The sequence below is a fragment of the Cheilinus undulatus genome, linkage group 16 (assembly GCF_018320785.1).
Source record: "Cheilinus undulatus linkage group 16, ASM1832078v1, whole genome shotgun sequence".
Taxonomy (NCBI): domain Eukaryota; kingdom Metazoa; phylum Chordata; class Actinopteri; order Labriformes; family Labridae; genus Cheilinus; species Cheilinus undulatus.
In genome coordinates, this window is record NC_054880.1 from 26218587 (window position 1) to 26238242 (window position 19656).

A 19656-nucleotide genomic window follows, 5' to 3' on the forward strand; every position below is an offset into this window, starting at 1 on the left:
CCATAATCAACATTTCAAGAAATAAAGGCATGAAATATTTCACTCAATGTGTAATGAGTCTACATAATATATGGTTTCACTTTCTGAAATGAGTGACACAAAATATTTAACTTTTTCATGATATTTTAATTTTTTTAGATGTACCTGTACATACATTACTGGCTGATATTGGTCAAAATTTGAAGCAGATAAAGGCTGATATTTGCAGCTAATGAATAAGAGCAGTGCACCATCACTTCTGCTTTTCAATGTCATCTGGGAAAAAAACAAGTCCTCATATTGAAGGGCAGTATGCTAGAAAACATCAGTAACAACGCGAACAAAAGCCATTTTATGATTGTGACTGCAATAATTAAAAAGCGATAATACAAGGCATGTTTTGTTATTCTCAAATGACAAAGAGTGTCAAAGAAGAGTTCTGTGTCTTTTGGTTGAAATTAGAGGACTAAAGCCTACACCCTATATAGTCTGATATTTACCGCTGATATAGGCCGATACTAACCGCAGACATAGGCAAATATTTGCTGGATAAAGACTGATATTTACAGATTTTATTGGCTGATATTTGCACATTATATAGTCCAATATTTACCACCAATATGAGTCAAAATTTACAGAACATATAGGCAGATATTTCCATGTGATACCGGCTGATAAATACAGAGAATACATCATACATATATCAGCCAAAATGGTCAGATCTGCTTATACTAATATTGAACTTTTTAGGCGAGTACCTGCCAATAATGATGTGATGCTGATAACATTGTGCATCCCTGTTTTAATTATATCAGTATTTTAGAAGTTGGAGTTATTAATCAATCATCAGAGAAAAACATGGTCTGACTGGTTTATAAGCTGTAAGAAGCATCGATTTCCTCACTGAAGACAACACACTAAAAAGTGGACAAAACAACCAATAGTTTTTTATTGCCATTGTGCATGATCTTTGACACTGCAGGTTACACAGGGAGTATCATGTGGTGAGTCGATGAACACTCGGACCTGCATGTGATGTGCTCTGCTCGCTCTCGGTGCTGGTTTTGGATCGTTGATGGCTTTAGCAACAAACTGCTTGCTGATCCAGCCGCCATGCTCAAAACCAAAGTAATGCAGGATGAGACGCTTGTGTCAAAGAACGGACAACATCCGGGAGGACAACACCTTTTTTTATCCTATTATTGCACACATCTAGTTTACCAATGCCGAGTATATGTGGGACATTGGGAAAGCCATAGCTCTTGGTAAGGTGCTGAAATGTCTCAAGAAACCACAACATTGCATTGAGCCTCTTTAAAAGCCACATATATACAAAATATGAATGAGCGTCAATGCAGGGAGTCCACAAGCACACCAGATACCAAAATAAATGTGGGTTATATTTCACTCTTGCAAATGAAAGTTGTGGATCATTTACACTTGGGCAGGGTGATGCTCTTTAACAGCCTACGGCACGGAGTACATGAGATGTAAAGAAGGTGTTTTGTAGCGCCAGGGTGCCTACGACACTGAGTATTAACGGACAGACAGTGAGAGGGAGGCAGGCCGGCGCGTTCCTTTCATCTGTGCATCAAACACATGAAGGCGCCGCCACCAAACGTCTCTCCACTGCAGCTCATCTCCAATCAAAAGGCTGAAATATTTTAGGAATGAAGCATCAGGAGCCTATTTATGTCTGGGATGCTGAATCTCGTGGAATGCTTTTAATGGAATAACAATATTTGGATTATCAGAACAGTCTTAGTTTGGATGTGCAGGTTGGAGTTTAAAGTTGTACAAACACTCATCGTGATAGCTAGAAATGTTTTAGATCTTAAGCAATGCTTGTATATGTTTCCTTGCACTGCCTGAGAAGGGCAGTCATTATAGAAATTATGCAAAAATATTAAAAACAGAAAGCTTTTGGAGAAGAGGCCAAACATCTTCAAGAACCTCAGTCAAATCCAGTTTCCCCTCGTTGAACCAATTTTTAAATAACGTTGACCTGGATAAAAGAGAACCTACATAGACACCCATTTGTAATTAAAATATGTGATCAAAATATCAGAAATAATAATGCCTGGGTTCTTGTGCCCTAAGGGGCCTCAAGATATATTAGCACTTTTCATACTGTAGCTATAAAAATATTATACATTAATATTTTATTCTACTTCCACTGAGCCATTTTTTCACCCAAAACTGACCTCCCTATTGATATCAAATACTCATTCATTTTTTAAAGGTCACATATCTTACCCTTTTCGTTCAAAAATATCAATCCAACTTTACAATCTGTGATAAATCATTGTTTAAACCAGCAGATAAAACCCTGTTAACTAACCTTCATCTGCTGATAGCATGTTAGCTGACATGACATTTATTATGATTCCCTTAAGGTCAAGTAGGTAAAATGGCTATAAGGTGAAGGGAAATAAAAACCTCATCTTGATGTGTTTAAATGCAACTTGAAGATAAGAAAATGCGTGTTTTGATGGTAAACTTAAATAAATACATTTGTTTGAAGTTCAAACTTGTTTCCTTAGCAATATAAAATAAAAATAAAATAATTTTGGGTAATAAATAAAAAGAACTCCTCAGACTGGAAGCCTCCGACTTCTGCTGTGGTTAACAAGGACTGATATTGTAATGTTTTTTTAATAGTATTATATTACAGTTCGTAGGCATGTGTCATGATAGCCTTCGTACCAATTAGTCATTTTGACCCTGAATTATCTATAAATCTATCCCAGGCATTAAAAACACCCAGCTAGCAGAGTAAAACTGCTTCTTTGGCTTCAAATATTAAAGGTTACCTCGTTATTTGATTCTTTCTAGCCCAAAAATATTTTTGTACAACCCAACCTCCAACCTGCAGCAAACGCTTCAGTTTGATTGTATCTTCATGTGACAGTTCTGCAGACTCGTCCACTTCTGGTCAACGATCAAACATCGTCTTCAGGATTTAAAAACCCATCAAACCCCTGCACATTGTCCAAATCTGTGTCCAGCATGCTTCCGTCATCACACACACACACACACACAGCGGGCAGTGCCTTCAGTCACAGTGTGTGTGGTCCGTCCTCTAACCCTCCATCAAAGTTTCGCCATCTCCGCCTGCTCGCAGTCCGCGCTCTAAAACTAAAGGAATGATTCGTCTGGAATGAGATAAACCAGGAAGTGATGAAAGCTGTTCTGCAGATCTTTGTATGGACATACATTCCAGGTTACCTGAGTACACGCTCTGATTGTGAAATACCTGAAGCGAGGCAGACACTGTGCAACCAATTTGTGGCCTTTTTCTAGGGAAGCCCATTCCTGCCAGTAAAAATTTAAAGGAGAGAATATGAAAGCTATACATCAACTCATAATAATTAGAAAATGTCATTTATGACATAGAAAGTCAATTATGATATAAAAAGTCACAAATATGAGTTTAAAAAAAGTTGTGGGATAAGGAGTGAACATTACAAGATAAAGTATGATGGAACAATTAAATGATAGAATAAAATGTTGACGGTATAAGGTAACAAGTCATATTTATGAGATAAAAACTCAATTATGAGATAGTTGAAAATATGAGAGAATTATCAAATTTATAAGTCAAAAAGGTATAATTATGAGAAAGTACTTCTTAACTTTTGCATAAACAGTCATTATAAGATAAAAGAAAATTCTAAGACATTAAGTCAAAATTATGAAAAAGTCGTTTTTAATTAAAATCCTAAATCAGTGTTTCTCAAACATTTTTCCTTGGAGCCCCCCATATGTACCTAACAAAAGTGGATCCCTCCAGGACCCAAGAGAGAAGAAAAAAGCAACTCAACATAGACTTTGTTTCACCGATAAAACCCTTAAAAGGCTTATGCATGTTTTCTTCTCACAAGACCTTTTTTATAAACCACTTAACTGCTTCATCATGCTTTATCATTTCTAGTCAAAAATCTATTTTTGGCAGCCCCCCAAATGTCACAATCACAACTTAGAATTCTTCCATAAACTTTAAAATATGACTTATTTCATAAAAACTATATTTTTTTCTCATAATTATGTCTTTTATTTTGTATTTTTTTCCTTTTTACCACACAAGTATGACTTAGAAACTCAAATTTTTTGTTTAAGATTATACTTTTTACATCTATTTTTGACTTGCCATAATTTTAATTTTCGACCACAATTTTCTGATTATAATCTCAATTTAGATTTTTTATTTCATTATTTTGCTCCTTTTTTTTTCAAATCTCCCAGTTACTACAACAGTCTCATAATTCGGAGTTACCTGATTATTTTGAAGATATCTAATAATTACAGATTATTGTTTTATCATTTTGATGAATTATTGCTTGATTTGAACCTTACATACAACTAACAATCTTATAATTTTGATGTTTAAGGTCAGAAATTTTGAATGGTTACCTCATGACTTTTGAATCTCACAATTTTTACTTTTTATCTCACATTTTTGACCATCTATATCATAATTTTTCCTCTTTATCTCATATCTTTGACTTTTTATCTCATAGTTTGGCTTTTACCTCATAGTTTTGTCCTTTTATCTCATTATTATGACTTTGGTCTAGGGATGCATGATTTCCTATTTTTGCCTGTATCTGATATGCTGATATACAAACTTAACAAACATAATGCTAGCCCTATAAGGTGAAGCAAGGGATATGGGAAATGATTTTCAAATATCCAAACATTTTGTACAACTACCATTCAATTCAAAGCTGCATTCATCATTTTTAACTAAGGTACAAAGACACTGATCGCTGTTAAATAAAGAAATGATCCATTTTACTTAACATTTTGATGTCAGTGATTGATTTAACTATCTTGTTAAGTAAAATAGATCATTTCTTAAGCTGAAGTTAGCAATGCTAAATCTGTTAGCCTGTTAATGGCAGTTTCAATTATGTGTTTGCATCAAGCTAACAAACTTGGATGTCCAAATCTTGTCCACCTCCAGTCTTTGAATTTTTGTTAAATTATGGCTTATAAACATTAATTTTCCTTAAAAATCAGATCCCTTTCTGCCGATATGTGCAGCCAATATATCAGCTATAAATATTTGTATCTGCTGATAAAGATAAGTAGCTTTTTAAGCTATGACCTGCTGATTCTGATATTATGTAGAAATGATCTTACATCCTGACTTATGACTTACTTTTCCATCAGTGCTTCGCTTTCATATATTTTCTCATTTACTGGCAGAAATGGGCTTCCATTATTTTCTCTTCTTTTTGCCAAGTTATTCTCTTTAGAGAGGGTTCAATGATGACGCCTGGATCGTGTAAACAGCTGAATAAGATCAGCCGATCCTCCTGTCCGCTACGTCACACAGCAATACACAGTTTGGATTTTCTTCTTTTTAAACGAGCATTTTCTTTCTTTTCATAGAGATATATATGTGTATATATATGTTTAGAGCTTATTCATACTGTGAATGTTGAAACTGAACACATTAACACATAATTTAATCAGAAATATACTACCAGTTTAAAATGCATGCCCCTCCCCCCATCCATAGTGCTCCCTTCTTCCCTCCGCAGCCGCTCGTAACCATCAGGTCCAACGACAGAACGCAGGACAAACAACGAGGTGGCGAGTCTTTGTGGTGGCGGTGGTGGTTATTGGGACATTGTTGCTACGTCATGCAGAGATAGACGGGGTGTGGAGGGGGTCAGCACAGAGACGGAGGCCCCCCTTGGTGGAGCAGAGGGAGGTGTTGGTGGGACAGTCAGTGGTGATGCTCGGTGGATCCGAAGCCAGAGGCCAGCTCTGCTCGGGTCTAGCTGATGGCTGGGCTGTCTGTGGGGGGGTCTGAGGTCTCTGAGGGCGAGCCGGGCTCCTCCAGGGGGTCGTCTGTGCTGGTGCTCGTGGAGACCTGAGTTGGGGCGCCGTAGAGTGATGTAGCCCCCTGTGGCTCCGTGCTGTCCTCATCTTCCTCGGGCTGCGAGGCCGGGTTGAGGTGCAGGGAGCCGGGGAGTTTGACGGGGCAGAACGCAGAGCCTGTCGGGATGAAGTTGACCTTGTTTTTGTCGGGGCAGGAGAAGAGCGGGACTGACGCTGACGCTGACTGTCTGGAACTGTAGGTAAACAAACACAGAGTGGGTAAGGAAAGAGAGAAAGGTTAAAACACAAACTGTGGTTTCTGACATGTTATGGCCTCCAAAATATAAATGAAACTACGTATCACAGTGTTATGATTAATAATCCTGATTTTAGATTCTGACAGCAGTTTAAAGCATCTGTCAAACAAACTTGGACTTTTTATGTTTTGATACACTGAGAAGTATTTAAAGAAGGACAGGTGTTACAGTGAAATAAAGAACATACGCTTCAGGTGCTGAAAGGTTTAGAGAGCTGAATTCAACTTGAGTATCAAACCGTCCTTACCTCTGCTCTTCAAAAGCTTTAATCTTCTCACAGCCCTCCGGCGGCTCTCGCTTGAACATGTAGCTGTTGTTTGGTTTGGGCGAGGAGGCAAACTTGGGCAGAGGTGAGCTGCTTCCACTATCTGCGAATGAAAAGATACAGAGAGAGAGAGATATTCAGTTCAAAAAATCTACATAAGCAGTGTTTTTAAGCACCTCTGAAGTGTTTTTTAGGCCTGTCATTTATCTGACTATTAATTTAGTAAAAAGAGGCTCTACTGTCTGCTTTTCAAATGGAACTGATGACCAATCTTTTTCAAGTTTCGGATGTATTTGCTATTGTCAGGAAAATGCAAATGTCAGGTGGAGGCAGTAAGTGAAGAACAGCAGTTAGGAATCAATTAGAATGGAGGTAAGTTGGTATGTCAAAGCTCTGTGGACTCTAGATATCATCAGAATATTTTACATACTTTCGCTATAATCCCTACCACTTTACAAAAATGTAGCTGTGTGCACTCAGAGTATATACAGAAATTCTGGCATCAAATTTAACACATTTAAGACCCTTTTAATATATTTCAGCATCTTCAATTTTTAACCAACTACACTGGTGACACAGCAACATGCATGTTTTTTTCAGTTTGTAAGATAAACACCTGGAGAGATAGTGTCTGTTATTATAGTATGCAAACAAAGCTTTCTATGAGATGCAAGGAGTGCTAACATGAACAGACTCTCTACTAGTATTACATTAGGCAAAGCTCCCCTGCAAAGTTGCTTTTTATTTGCAAAATGCTGTAAAGTTTTGGCTCAAGCCTCAACTCAAACACCTTCTCCTCCAACCACTTCTCAATAAAGGCTGGAGGCTGTGGGAACACAAGCAAAATCAGGGTTCACAGTGATGTACTATACTGAACCAAATCAGACCGCTTTGTGGAAAGAGACCATATGTGAGCGGTGTCTGACACAGATTCTCCAAGGATTTAGACAGAGGCTTTTTAATCTACGCCTTCAAAAGCTCACAGAGCAAATGCAGAAGTTTTTTTTGGCTGAATGTGTCAATACTTTCAGGACTCAAAAGTAGCATAAGACTTTTTTTTTTGCAATTCAAACAGTAGGCAAAGCCATAAACTGCACAGAACTTTGGCCTTTTGATTGCTCTTTTCTATGCAGAAATCATTTCCTGCCCCCCATTTTGAGTTATTCACTGTGATGCGACGTCGTCTGCAAATAACCTATTCAAAGATGGTCACAAATATCTTGGGAGAAACAGGCAGAGTCTGACACTTGCTGATATTTACCTTTGTCCCGATCATAGAGTAGATCCTCCGTGGAGTAAGGACTGCCGTCATGTGATCCTGGAGGACAGGCAGGCGAGGGGCATGGCGACAGACTGGAGCAGCTGCTGGACCGGCCCGGGGCTGACGGGGTCTGGGTGTCCACGCTGCGGGTGCTGCTGCTGCGCTGCTGGGGAGGGAAGGGTGCCCTTCGGCCATCAGGAACCTCAAGGGACTGCAGAAAGAAGAGGAAACAGAGTATTAGGGTGCACTCACCCTAGGCCATCCGTACCGTGTCTTGGCATGGTTGAGCCTAAAGTCCAGTACGTTTGACCAGTGTGAGTGCATTCACTTTGTGCTTGGGCGCAGCACACTTCACGGCCCTGGTACGGAAGGACAAGGTGGGTGTAGGTACAGCAGAGATGCAAATGAAGAAGCCCTAACACAGGAATGTGATGTAATGTGAATTAACAACAAATGACCAGCTGATATATTCATGCTTAGGCCTGGATGCGTTGAGCAGTGTGAGCGCAGGCCATAGGGGGGCAGGGGTGGGGGTCAAATGGGTTTTAGCATAGTATGAGTACTGATGGCCTAGTGCGAGTGTGCCCTAAATCAGAGCTGAGACTAGAGAAACACAACTTCACTGTAACCTCATTTATCAGAGCCCCACCTTCAGCTCTTCTTTCTCCCCATTGTCTTTGATGAAGACCTTCTCCAGCTCATGGTTGATGCCCTCCATACTGCTGGGCACCCTGGAGATGGAGGGCTTTGGCACCGTGATGTTGGACAGCGGCATCTGAGCCGACTTCGACATGGAAAACTGCTGCAAAAGGACATGTGTGAAGTTAATATGAAGCATGTGGGGAGTTGCATGCATTAAGTTATCTAAAATTACAAACAGTGTCTAAAGTAAATCAAAAATAAGCCTAAAAATTACAACTACATTCTATAAATTCTGACGGTAGAAGTTATTTGTGATACAAGGCTTAGAGACTCAGAGTGCCTGTTTTAGCTGTTTTACCTCACCCTCTTAAATCCCAAACTAAAACTGGGTACATGTGATATCTGCTCTACCACCTTGAGGTCCTGATAAAGATTTTTGAAGTGGTTCTCGACCTGATAGTGGCCTGCTGTGGAGCTGTGATTGGTGGTGCTGGCTATGGCGGTGTAGGTGATGCTGCTGTACTGGAGGGGGGATAGTCTTTCTCTCTCTTTACTGTGACGTCCTCCTCGTTTGCTGCCCTGGAGCTGATGCCGGAGCTTCGCAATCTGCTGGAAAGAAGACACAGACACAACACATGTAAAGATTTATCATATGGGTGACAACTCAGAACAAGCATGATTTAATTTTCTGCTCTATGTGTGCAAATACCAACCTCCTATTTTGGCCTGGGTTACAATAGCAGAGGTCTGACTAATTATTTAGCACTATATAATACAAATACCCAAGTAAAGTGAAGTTTATTTTGACATTTTATGTCTGAATACACTCCACCAGATGTCACTGTTTCCAGGGAAGTTGACAGAAATTACACAAAATCAACTTCCCTTATAGTTCATCATTTTACCCTCTTTTTTACCCTTAAAGTGAAGAAAATAATTCAAACAGTGTTTTCGTGTGTTTGTGTCATTGAGATGTAGAAACTCCCATTTCCTCCTATTTATTATCACTACCGGAGAACATGTCTGTACATATTCCCTCACTGATCAGCTTTACTGCAGAAACACATGCAGCAGTTCTCGAAGCCCACTCTGTGTGACCCAGCCGTTATGTGACCCTTATATTTGGCCTCTGAACCAGGTACAGCGTAAAGTCCTCAACATTTTTGTTTCCCCTCAGGCTTCACTCAGGACACTCTTCTCAGGTTTTCATGAACAATAACATTAGAGCAAGTCTGTTTAACACAGACAAGAGCCCATCATAACAGATTTAAATAGTTTAATGTTATCAGTAGATTTGATTGATTAAACAAAAATATGTAATGTAAAATAAGTGACTGCATAAATATTCACCCTCTTTAAAGTGACTGACACAATTAGTGAAATGGAGATCATCTGAGTGAATGTGTCTCAAGTGACTGTAGTATAGAGAGACCCGTGTCTAGAAGGTGCAGTCACTGAATCAGTTTTCCTCGCTACCATTACACCAAGGAGACAAAAGAACACTCCAGACAACTTGGATAAAAGGTTATTGAAAAGTATAAGTCAGGGGATGGATACAAAAAAAATTCCAAGGCACTGAACAGCCCTGGGAGTTTAATCAAATCCATCATCAAGCAATGGAAGAAATATGGTGCGTGTAAATCTGCCTAGATCAGGCTGTCCTCACAAACGGAGTGACCATGCAAGGAGCCAAGTAAGCAGGCCCTATGACTACACTGAAGGACTTACAAGCTTCAGCAGCTCTCAGATGGGAGAGACTCTGAATACAACAACTGTTACCTGGGTTCTTCATCAGTCAAAGCTTTATGGAAAAGAGGCAAAGAGAAAGCCACTGTTGAAGATAACTCATTAAATCTGGACTAGACTTCACCAAAAGGCATGCTGGAGATCCCACTGTCAAATCGAAGGCAGTTCTTTAGTCTGATGAGACCAAAGTGGTGCTTTTTGGGCATCAGGCAAGACGCAATGTTTGGCAGACACCAAACACTGCACGTCACCACAAACACACCATCTCCAAATTCTCCACTGTGTAGCATGGTGGTGGCAGCATCATGCTGTAGAGATGCTTCTCAGCAGCCAGCCCTGGAAGGCTTGTAAAGGTAAAGGGTAAAATGAAAGTGGCAAAACAACCTAAAATCAGCTGTATCAGCTGACGGCAAAAGGAAAATCACATCATGGACTGGAAAAATGCACAGGTCATTCATTCAGAGAGCAACAAGTGCCACTGATGGATCAGAGAAGTCATCAAGATAATTAAACCTATGTACCTATGGGCCTATGTGACTGTTAACCTATCAAACTAGACAAGATGACAAAATCTGAACAAGATCAGCTGACAAGTATGAGGAAGACAGCAGGAAGTAAGCGGTCAAAACATTTCAAGGTAACTTAAAAGAAAACCTCTTTTTGTCTGTGAGTAAGAAAACACTGGAAAACAAAGCATCAGTTGTTTTGCATTGGGTGACAGTGGCAGCTGCACTTGCAGTCATGATTAGCATGTCTCAACATTTTGCATTAGCATGAAGACTGCACAAGTTCATCTTCTACACTCAATGTTAACGCAATATTATGACAGTACTATAAATGCGGACATTATAATTATATAAAAATAGATCTCATTAAGTCAAGTTATATCATTACATGGCGTTATTACATAATGCATGGTTACATAAAGCAAAGTAATGTTAATTTCTCTTAACTAGGGATGAGGAGGTGGAACTTATTTACACAATCATGCTGCTTCATTTCAATATTAAAACACTGCCCAAATATTTCAACAATGTAAACCATGTTTGGGAGCTTATTTGCAAGTTCCTGTAATTAAAATAAGAAGATTACCAAATATCAGTTTCCTTGGACTTAATTTTTGTTTCTGTGATTTTTTTTTTCATTTATTTAACTGATGTGAGATTAAGGATAAATATTCTGGTATTAAGGCAACCATATTTGTTTTCTTCTCTTGATCAAGTTTCCCTTTGTTTCCACCAATGGCTTAGCTGAGCTGTCTATAAACATGATTTATCTTACAGACCTTTCTTCTGCTGAGTCAAAATGCTTAATTCTCCAAAAAGCTGCAGACGATGGTTGGATTGAGCCAAAGGTGCCAGCAACACAACAAAAGTTAAGGCCAAATCACTCAGAAAAAGCTTGATAGTTGACATCAGCCTGCTAGTTCAGGCCTTTAAGACTTTCATCAGCACCTATGGGAGACAGCAGGTACATACGTGTGTTTTTAAATCTACATCAATTTGAACAGAAATAAAAATAGAAATATTCTCAACTTAGTGAGGACTGAAAAGAAAAAAAAATGAGAGCTCTGCATTGCAAACTTCCCCTTCTTGTGGCTTATCTATTGACATCAGTGGATTCAGTGTCAGCGCTGCTCCTCCTCTGCAGCCCTGTAACTCAGTAACGTGGCAGTGCACACATTACGGAGGGCTGAGCTGTCATCCGGCCGGCCCTCATTGTTCCCTCTGCTGCAGCAGGCAGCAAGGAGCCAGCTGGGGCTTGGCTGACCATAAATTGCACCGGGTTATGGCCGTTTCAAAGGGGAAGTGAGTAGTTAGGAGGGAGATAGTGTTATCTGCCACCTCCCTGCTGTTGCACGGTGGAGCTGAGAATGGCTGATAGTGGCACGCTGGGTGCAGCTTCAGAGGAAATGTGTGTCGCTGCTGCATGCCATCAGCACCATAAAGAAACAATACCAAAGCTGTGATGTCACACAGGAGGAGATACAGCCTGAGGAGTGCTCTTCTGTTGCTACTAAATCATCATTTCTGCCAGAAAGAAAACTTGTTGATGAAATGGTTAAAGGACTGTACCATTTTTTCTAAAGATCTTGTTATGTTTTTATTAAAATGCCCAGAAATTAAACCGTGGATATAATTCCTCCAGTTATATGTCAGTGGTACCAATATCAATGATATTAAACCATAATTTCTGCGGGATGAAACTGTCAGAAAAATGCACAGTTCACTTCATCTCATGGTTTTGTGTTATGTGGTTAAATATTTTTCAAATTGGCCAAAAAAGGCAGTCATATTCTAATTTTTCTGTGCATTATAAGGGTCACTAGGAATGTTACACATTACAAAATCAAAAGTGCATTCAAATGCTTTCTCCATCATCCCCTTAAATAAGCCTGTGATGGCATACTGAACTCATGTCTTTTCATCAAAACACAGAAATATGATCTAATAAGTCTCTCTTTGTTCACTTCTTTGTAACTGCATCTGTAGTTTTAAGTTTCATTTCTCTCCTGCTGAAGTGTGTCAAGCTGCTACAGACAATATCGCACTGACGTGGCTGTTTCTTAATTAAAAAGTTAGCAACATGCCAAGAAGAGGCTTTTATTGCGAAGACCTTGTTGAAAGCACGCATCAGTGATTTCATTTAGCTTTGGCAAACATAACGGCATGTGTATTAAGCTAAGGTGTTTATAGATGCTTCTTTGACCTTATCTAACACCACAGCTCCATCATATGAATCAACATGGACTTAAAACAAGTGAGTCATGAGTTGAATCACACCTTTATACAGGATTAAAACATTACAATGGAGGTAAAAAAATCACTGCAGCACTGGACTAAAGTCAAAGCCCCAGAGAGACTAACAAGAGTTAGTGCAAAGTTAGCACACTCGCTATATATTGCTGTTATTACAGACATCCGAATTGGAAAGGGAAGAACATGCGTTTTACCTGATTAATGTGCTGCACAATCATTACACTTACGTGAGTGAGTGATGTTCAGTTAGCTACCCTGCTGCTCTGAAATGTCCGAGTGAAACATGCAGATGATGGGACTCTATCTAAGCAGTTGCATGTCACTTATCACTCCATTACACTCCCTTTATTTACCAAAGACAAGAAAAAAATACTGGTGATGAAATTAATACCAGGGTTTCATCCACTAACTGCACAGTGGTGTTGTAAGAATTTGAGCTGATGAAAGATGTCTAGCCTTGCAAAGCACATCGATACACCCGTATTGTTTCTCACTGGTGAATCCATCTTGCAAAGCTCCCGTCCGAACCGTTTGCGCCTGGCTATAAAGTGACAGAACCAAACAGTGATGAGGGGCAGTATTTTCGGGTGCGGTGGAGTCGTGATGTAAGCAAGCAGCAACAAGCGGCAGGTGCTGTTATGGCAGAAGACACCAGCGTGGATGCTGCTAAAGCGCCAGTTTTATCAGAACTTGACAACATTTCTTTTTTAAAAGAAGAACAAAGAACAGCAGTGAGCTGTTTTCTTTTCAAAAACGACAAAAGTCGTGTACCGACAGTCGCCACGGTTCTCGTTATGCAGTTCTATATGGAGTTTATTCCTCGGTAGCTGCGCACACACACTTCGGTAGCGGCGATGACGTCACGTGTTTTGTTGCTCTGACTGGCCAGTAAAGATGTGACAGACAGAACGTCTATCCAATCACCCTCCGAGTTTTCTTCAAAGGCTCTGCCCTTTCCCAAATGTTGTGTATCGAAGGTTTTCCAGATGGATGTGTGAAACAAATTCATCTGGCATGTCAGTTAAAACATGTCAGAACCAGCTATAATTATTTTTTTTCTTCCTTGATTAAATTTCTTTCATGTTTGAATAATTGAGTTTCCATACTTTAAACACAAAGCTTGGGGGTTAATTGTTAGAACATAATGTGTTATTCCTTCTTGCATATGATTTTGTTTTCTAAGTAGACCAAAACAGATTTTTTTTCAGTACCTGTGTTTGTTGCTGGGACTGGATAGTATCTAATTTTTAATCCTAAAAAACCTTTTCCAGAATTTTCTCTCAGTATAAGGTATTATCATCATGTGATCAAAAAGGGTCAACTGATAATGTTTTTTCAGGGATGATATCAATACTGATATCTGAGGCGCTGTTTTAAAAATAACAAAGAAAAACTCTTAACAGACAGGATCTGTGGTGCAGGGTCCACTGTGGTCTATTGTATCAAATAGTAATTTAACTATTGTTTGTATTCTCTGCTTGATGATCATTTGTTTATTGAGTCATACCATGTGTTATTCCTGCTGTGTATAAAGTAAAAGAGTTTGGCCTACATGTGTATAGTTATTCAAATTAGTGTCCTGCCTCTTTGAGCTGGTCAGCGCTGCCCCAAGACGCAGAGCGCTGGTGGGTGCTCCTCTTCTCTCCTGACTTTTCACTCCAACATCCAGGAGTCTGGGAAAAAAACAGATACAATTCCATTTAAAAATGCCTATATATTAGTTGATGTATTAGTTTTGATTACTCCATATTTTATAATCCAAAAATTATAAACTTTGATATGATTCCCATGAAAACCAAACTATACTGAAACATGTTTTATATCACTCCAACAAAAAACAGAAGACACCCAGTACTGGGTAATCATCGTTTTAATTATAAAAAAAATGCATACAAACTCCTACACAGTGTCCACGTTGTACAAAAACATTTGCAACATTTCGGATTATTAAGATTATTTAATTCTCTGGCGCCGGTAGTCAAGTGGTTAAGCGGGCGCCATGTATGCAGGCGACCCGAGTTCGAATCCAGCCCGTGGCACTATTTCCTGCATGTCTCTCCCTGCTCTCTTCCCTGTTTCCGACTCTATCCACTGTCCTATCTAATAAAGGCCAAAAATAAATCTTTAAAAAAAAAAAAAAAAAAAAAAAAGATTATCTAATTCTCTACATGCACCGATGCAGGGGTTTAACATCAGTATTGGCCAGTTCTGGCAAACATAGTCCCATAGTGAAATTTTATTCTCAATTAGCGATTTTGGATCAGAGTCGTCCCACTGCTGTGTTTAAATATAATTTTTTTTTTTTCATGATCAGACTTTTACTGTGTTTATTACCAGTTTTTTAAATGTTATTGTGTGGGATTTTGCCTTTGTTGGGCAGGACAGCAAAAGAGAATAAGGAGTTTAAGGGGACAGAGAGGAGCAAAACATGCACCAAATGTGCCAGGATCACTGTGACCAGTGCACTGTTGCCTCTGATTTTTGGTGCATGCTCTAACAACTAAGTATGAGCAATAATACCGTAGTAACGTATCCCAGGGTATTAAAAAGTACCCACACTTTTTCTTTAATTACTGTCTTGGTGGGTGGTAAACCGGTATCAATACCATCACCAGTAAAATTTCTGCCACAGAATTTTGTGACACCCACTCTCGCACTGTACATAATTTTAATAATTTTAATACATTACAGTAAACAGGTTAAACCTGTGTTTTTTCTTCTCCAGGATTGATGTATGTAATAACAGCAACATAGCGACTGTGCTTGTTTTGCAGAGCGCATCTGTCAGTCTGTCTGGGCCTTTAACAAAAGCCGTGCTTAGTTTGTTTGTAGGCCAACGCTGCAGTTATTTGGCTTAAACAACAGTTTAAAAGTGTGGTAAAATTCATGACTCTCTTACCAAGTCCATGCCAACTCCAAGAAGTGTGCTGTGGCGTTGAAAAAACTCAGAATCCAGCTGTAAATACTGCAGCCGCTTTAAGTAGCCAGCACCCACTGCAGAAGCTACGTTTAATTAATGACAAACATGCTACTTCTATCAATTCATATTGCACAATTCTACACATTGTGCCTTTAACTGCATGTTAACATCAGTTCTGGAGGTCTTCATCTAAAGCTGTCCATTTACGAAAGGATCTAAAATCTTGGTTTGTGTTTTTTGGAGACTGAATCTCTTCTTCTCTGCAGCGGAGCTAATACCGGTTAGGATAGACTGCAGATAAAGATGTAAAAAAGAAGACCTCCCTGTGTATAAAAGCATTCATCAAACAGCAGCAGCACACAGTCGAACAATCAGGCCTTTGTGTCTGTTCAGGAGTTAATAATAAACGGTGAACTGAGAGCAAACAGGTCATCAGGCTTTTGAAGCTCCACGGATGTGTAGGTGGGAAATGTCACACAGCATGTCGGACACAGGATGTAAAGAACGGCGTGTTTGTGTGTGGTTGAGGACATCTGAGGTGCAGCAGCAGGAGACGATCATAGGGCAGGAAAGTGTGGGTACAAATTAAGGTCAGGAATAACATGGAGCATTAACACCATCAAAACATGAGGAATAAGATCAGACTAACATTCAATATTCAGAGTGAAGACTGAAATAAGACAGACAGGAAGTGTGCTCAGTGGCTCTTACAGTAAACAAGACGGTCCATTCTGGTATGATATGGACTGTATCATATCTTCACCTCATCCTGAAAACACTTTTAACCTAAGGAGCCTTGAAGTCTGATGACTAACACAGTCCGCAAATAAAAACAATACTGTTACCTCCCTCTATATCATCAATGTCTGCTAAAGAATCTCTAAATTATTTGTACACATTTTTCTTTAACATGTATCTAATGAGAAGTGGGATTACACAAATACTCTTTTTTTACCTTCTACACCAAAGTGGAGTAAATCTGTCTCTCTGATAACAAAAGGAATCAATGTCCAGCCTATGCAAACCCTAAACTGACTCACTGGTATAATCTTACAGTGACGGGTCAGATACCATATAAATATTCTCATCTCTGCGGGGGATGGGGTAAAGCATGGACACATAAAGGATAAAAGGTGTGTGTGCTGTGCTCACCTGTGTGGATTTATTTTTCATACAAGATGGGTAGTGCACATTGGGGTCACGAGGCCACTGCCCGGTGAGGTAGGGCCCTGTGATAGTGCCAAGGGAGGAAGTCCGCCAAATGGCCCCTGAGCTCCGTGCCTGCTGGGGTTTTCTCCTTTCAACTGCACAGATAAGAGACAAGAAAAACAATGAGTAACATTAGCTTAAAGAAACAAAAACATGAGGAGTGAATCACAAGAGGAACCAACTGAAGATTTGTTCTGAATTTAAGCTGCTTTTTGTGTCTTACAGCTCATAGATTGGGGCAGACTACAGAATTAATAAGATAATGTATTTAAATGTATATATTAATGTTGTTGTTTTACAACCCCCATTTCCCCCCTTTAAACAAGCCTGTAATGACATACTGATCTCCAGTCTGAGCATAAGATCACAGAAAAATGATCGTTCAAGTCTGTGTTCACTTCTTTGTAACTGCATATTTTTACGTTTTGTCTCTACCCTGCTGAGGTGTGTCGAGCTGCCGCTGACTAAAGCACCTTATGTCTGCGTTCACAGTGAAAACCGTGAAATACAACTACGGGCTCTCATTCAGAAGTACTTGACAGAAATAGCATGTTTATCAATAATTTAACTTCAGCAGCAGTACAGGCGAGTTTACACATCTTAAGAGTTTACAGCTGCTTCTCTGTCCTCATTTGACACTACAGCTTGCTTTTTTGACTCATCATCGATTCCAAACGACAGTCCTGAGTTACTTTAAACACACCCTTAAATGCTTATTTATGTTGTTAAAAGATGACGCTGCAGCAGTGAGCTTGCTGTAGGTTGCTGTTATTACAGACGTCAAACTTGGAAAGGAAAGACCACGTTTCCCCAGTTTACCGCGCTTAAATACAGCAGCATGAGTGGGTGATGTTTGTTAGTTACTAGGGCTGCAGTAATTGATGCTTTTTGTAATTGAGTACTCTATTGATTCTTCTGAAGATTAATTGAGTACTCTAGTAAGAAATATTGCATTTTTTTAATCAGCCACTTCTGCTTTTTTCAAGAGAAGTAGTACTAGACAAATGAGAAAATAAGCTGGGCCCCTTAAACAAACTACTTCTATATTAAAAATTGGTATTAACAGGTTCTCTAAAGAAAATATATTTTACAAAGTGCAATGAAGTTCTGATGACAGTTTACATTTCTTAAAGTTACAAGGAAAGGAAGTTAAATAATTACATTAAATTATACCATATTTGGGGTCTTGGGAATCCTCTCCCAGGAAATTCTTGGTGCCAACATTTTATTTCTTCTATTGTAGTTTATTTTTATGTTCCAATTTTTCATTAAAGTAAAGAGACACTTAATCATTTTAATATCCTCTATTTTAAGCATGACTGTAATATTTCACATTATAGCAAGAATAAAGCTCCATCATTCACACAGCGGTCTGGTGATGTCTGAAAAGTGAACCTTTAGATTACAGGAATACGGTCCATTATTCAAAGGGTGTTCACTTTCATTTTTTGCACATTTTTGTTTGTGAGTTCATCCACCATAGAAATATGACCTTTTAAGACCATCCACTGACAACAAATTTTAAGGGATAAAGCTGCCTCTGTGACCTGTTGAATCCTGACTGTATAATGATGAACTGTAACCTATCTAGTCTCGGTCTCAGTCACTGTCTGTGGCAACAGCGTGTTTCTATTTAATTAGAGTCAATTCTTCATCAATATAAGCCTTATTTAAAAAAAATATGCTGCACTCAATCAAGACATCAGTGTGCTGAATTTTAAATCATTTATAATTAGATGTATAACGTGCGTACGCGGAAGAGAGAAAGAGAGAGAGAGAGGGAGAGAGAGAGGGAAAGCACCACAACAGGACTTGAAGCCTGTCGGTGCTTTGTGAAACTGTCGGGTCAATCAGAGAAGTTTATGTAATTCCCTAAAGTCTGCAGACAAAAACTGAGCGCAGTCTCACACCAGCGAGTTATGCAGGCAGCGCGTAAACTCAGAGATCTGCGTAGGTTCACCGGTGCAGGCATAGTGCCATATTTTCTATTAAGCCCCGGACAGTGGATGCGTAAAAATGCAGGACGAGAGCCTGTCAACTTCACTCCAACTTCTCTTCCCTTGTGATTTTTTTTTTTTTTTTCAAAGATTTATTTTTGGGCATTTTTGTGTCTTTATTAGATAGAGGAGGACAGTGGATAGAGTCGGAAACAGGGTCAAGAGTGGGGGAGAGACATGCAGTAAGGGGCCTCAGGCCGGATTCGCACCCGAGCCGCCCATGTACATGGGGAGCGCCTTTAACCACAAGGCCACTTGCTCCCCTTCCCTTGTGATTTTAACGCCTCGAATCATGCATGTCACATTATAGTAACAGCGAAAACAAGTGCATTGGGCCATACAATTGCATGGGCATATATGAATACATGACTGATATAAGCGAAGCCTCCAGCCAGATAAATTGCCTCAAGGAATTTTTTTAATCGAATCTCTCGACTAATTTGAGGAGTCGTTTCAGCCCTCGTAGTTACCCAGCTGCAGTGTCTGGTGAATTTGTTCAACCGATCAGCCACTGGGGCAGGTAAATAAAAGTAACATAACCGAATGATTTGAGATGGTAACTAACATTGAGTCCTGTTTTTTTTTTTTTTTGCTTGTTTCTACTGACATTATGACCAGAACCAAGAAGACCTAACCATTTATTGACTGAAGGACCCTGCCTCCTCCCTGTCAGAGCTGCTGTTGTCTTTACAGTCAACTGTGTGCTCGAATAGTTTGACTCAGTATCAT

The 19656-nt window shown here is 39.4% G+C and overlaps 1 protein-coding gene across 3 annotated transcripts in view; it reads right to left on the reverse strand.

The window, feature by feature from the left end:
• Positions 1-904: 904 nt before the first annotated feature.
• The window catches only part of glcci1a (glucocorticoid induced 1a), a 38856-nt gene continuing 20104 nt past the window's right edge, over positions 905-19656 (reverse strand). The window contains exons 2-8 of one of the 3 annotated variants that reach the window (XM_041809411.1): positions 16874-17025; positions 14385-14474; positions 8750-8902; positions 8304-8453; positions 7655-7865; positions 6376-6496; positions 905-6065 (exon numbers count right to left, since the gene is read on the reverse strand). In XM_041809411.1, the coding sequence (XP_041665345.1) occupies positions 5768-6065; positions 6376-6496; positions 7655-7865; positions 8304-8453; positions 8750-8902; positions 14385-14474; positions 16874-17025 (1175 nt within the window). In that variant the 3' untranslated portion in view covers positions 905-5767. Of the gene's footprint in view, positions 6066-6375; positions 6497-7654; positions 7866-8303; positions 8457-8749; positions 8903-14384; positions 14475-16873; positions 17026-19656 lie in introns of all 3 variants that reach the window. The other 2 variants (XM_041809410.1, XM_041809412.1) reach the window with 2 other exon arrangements.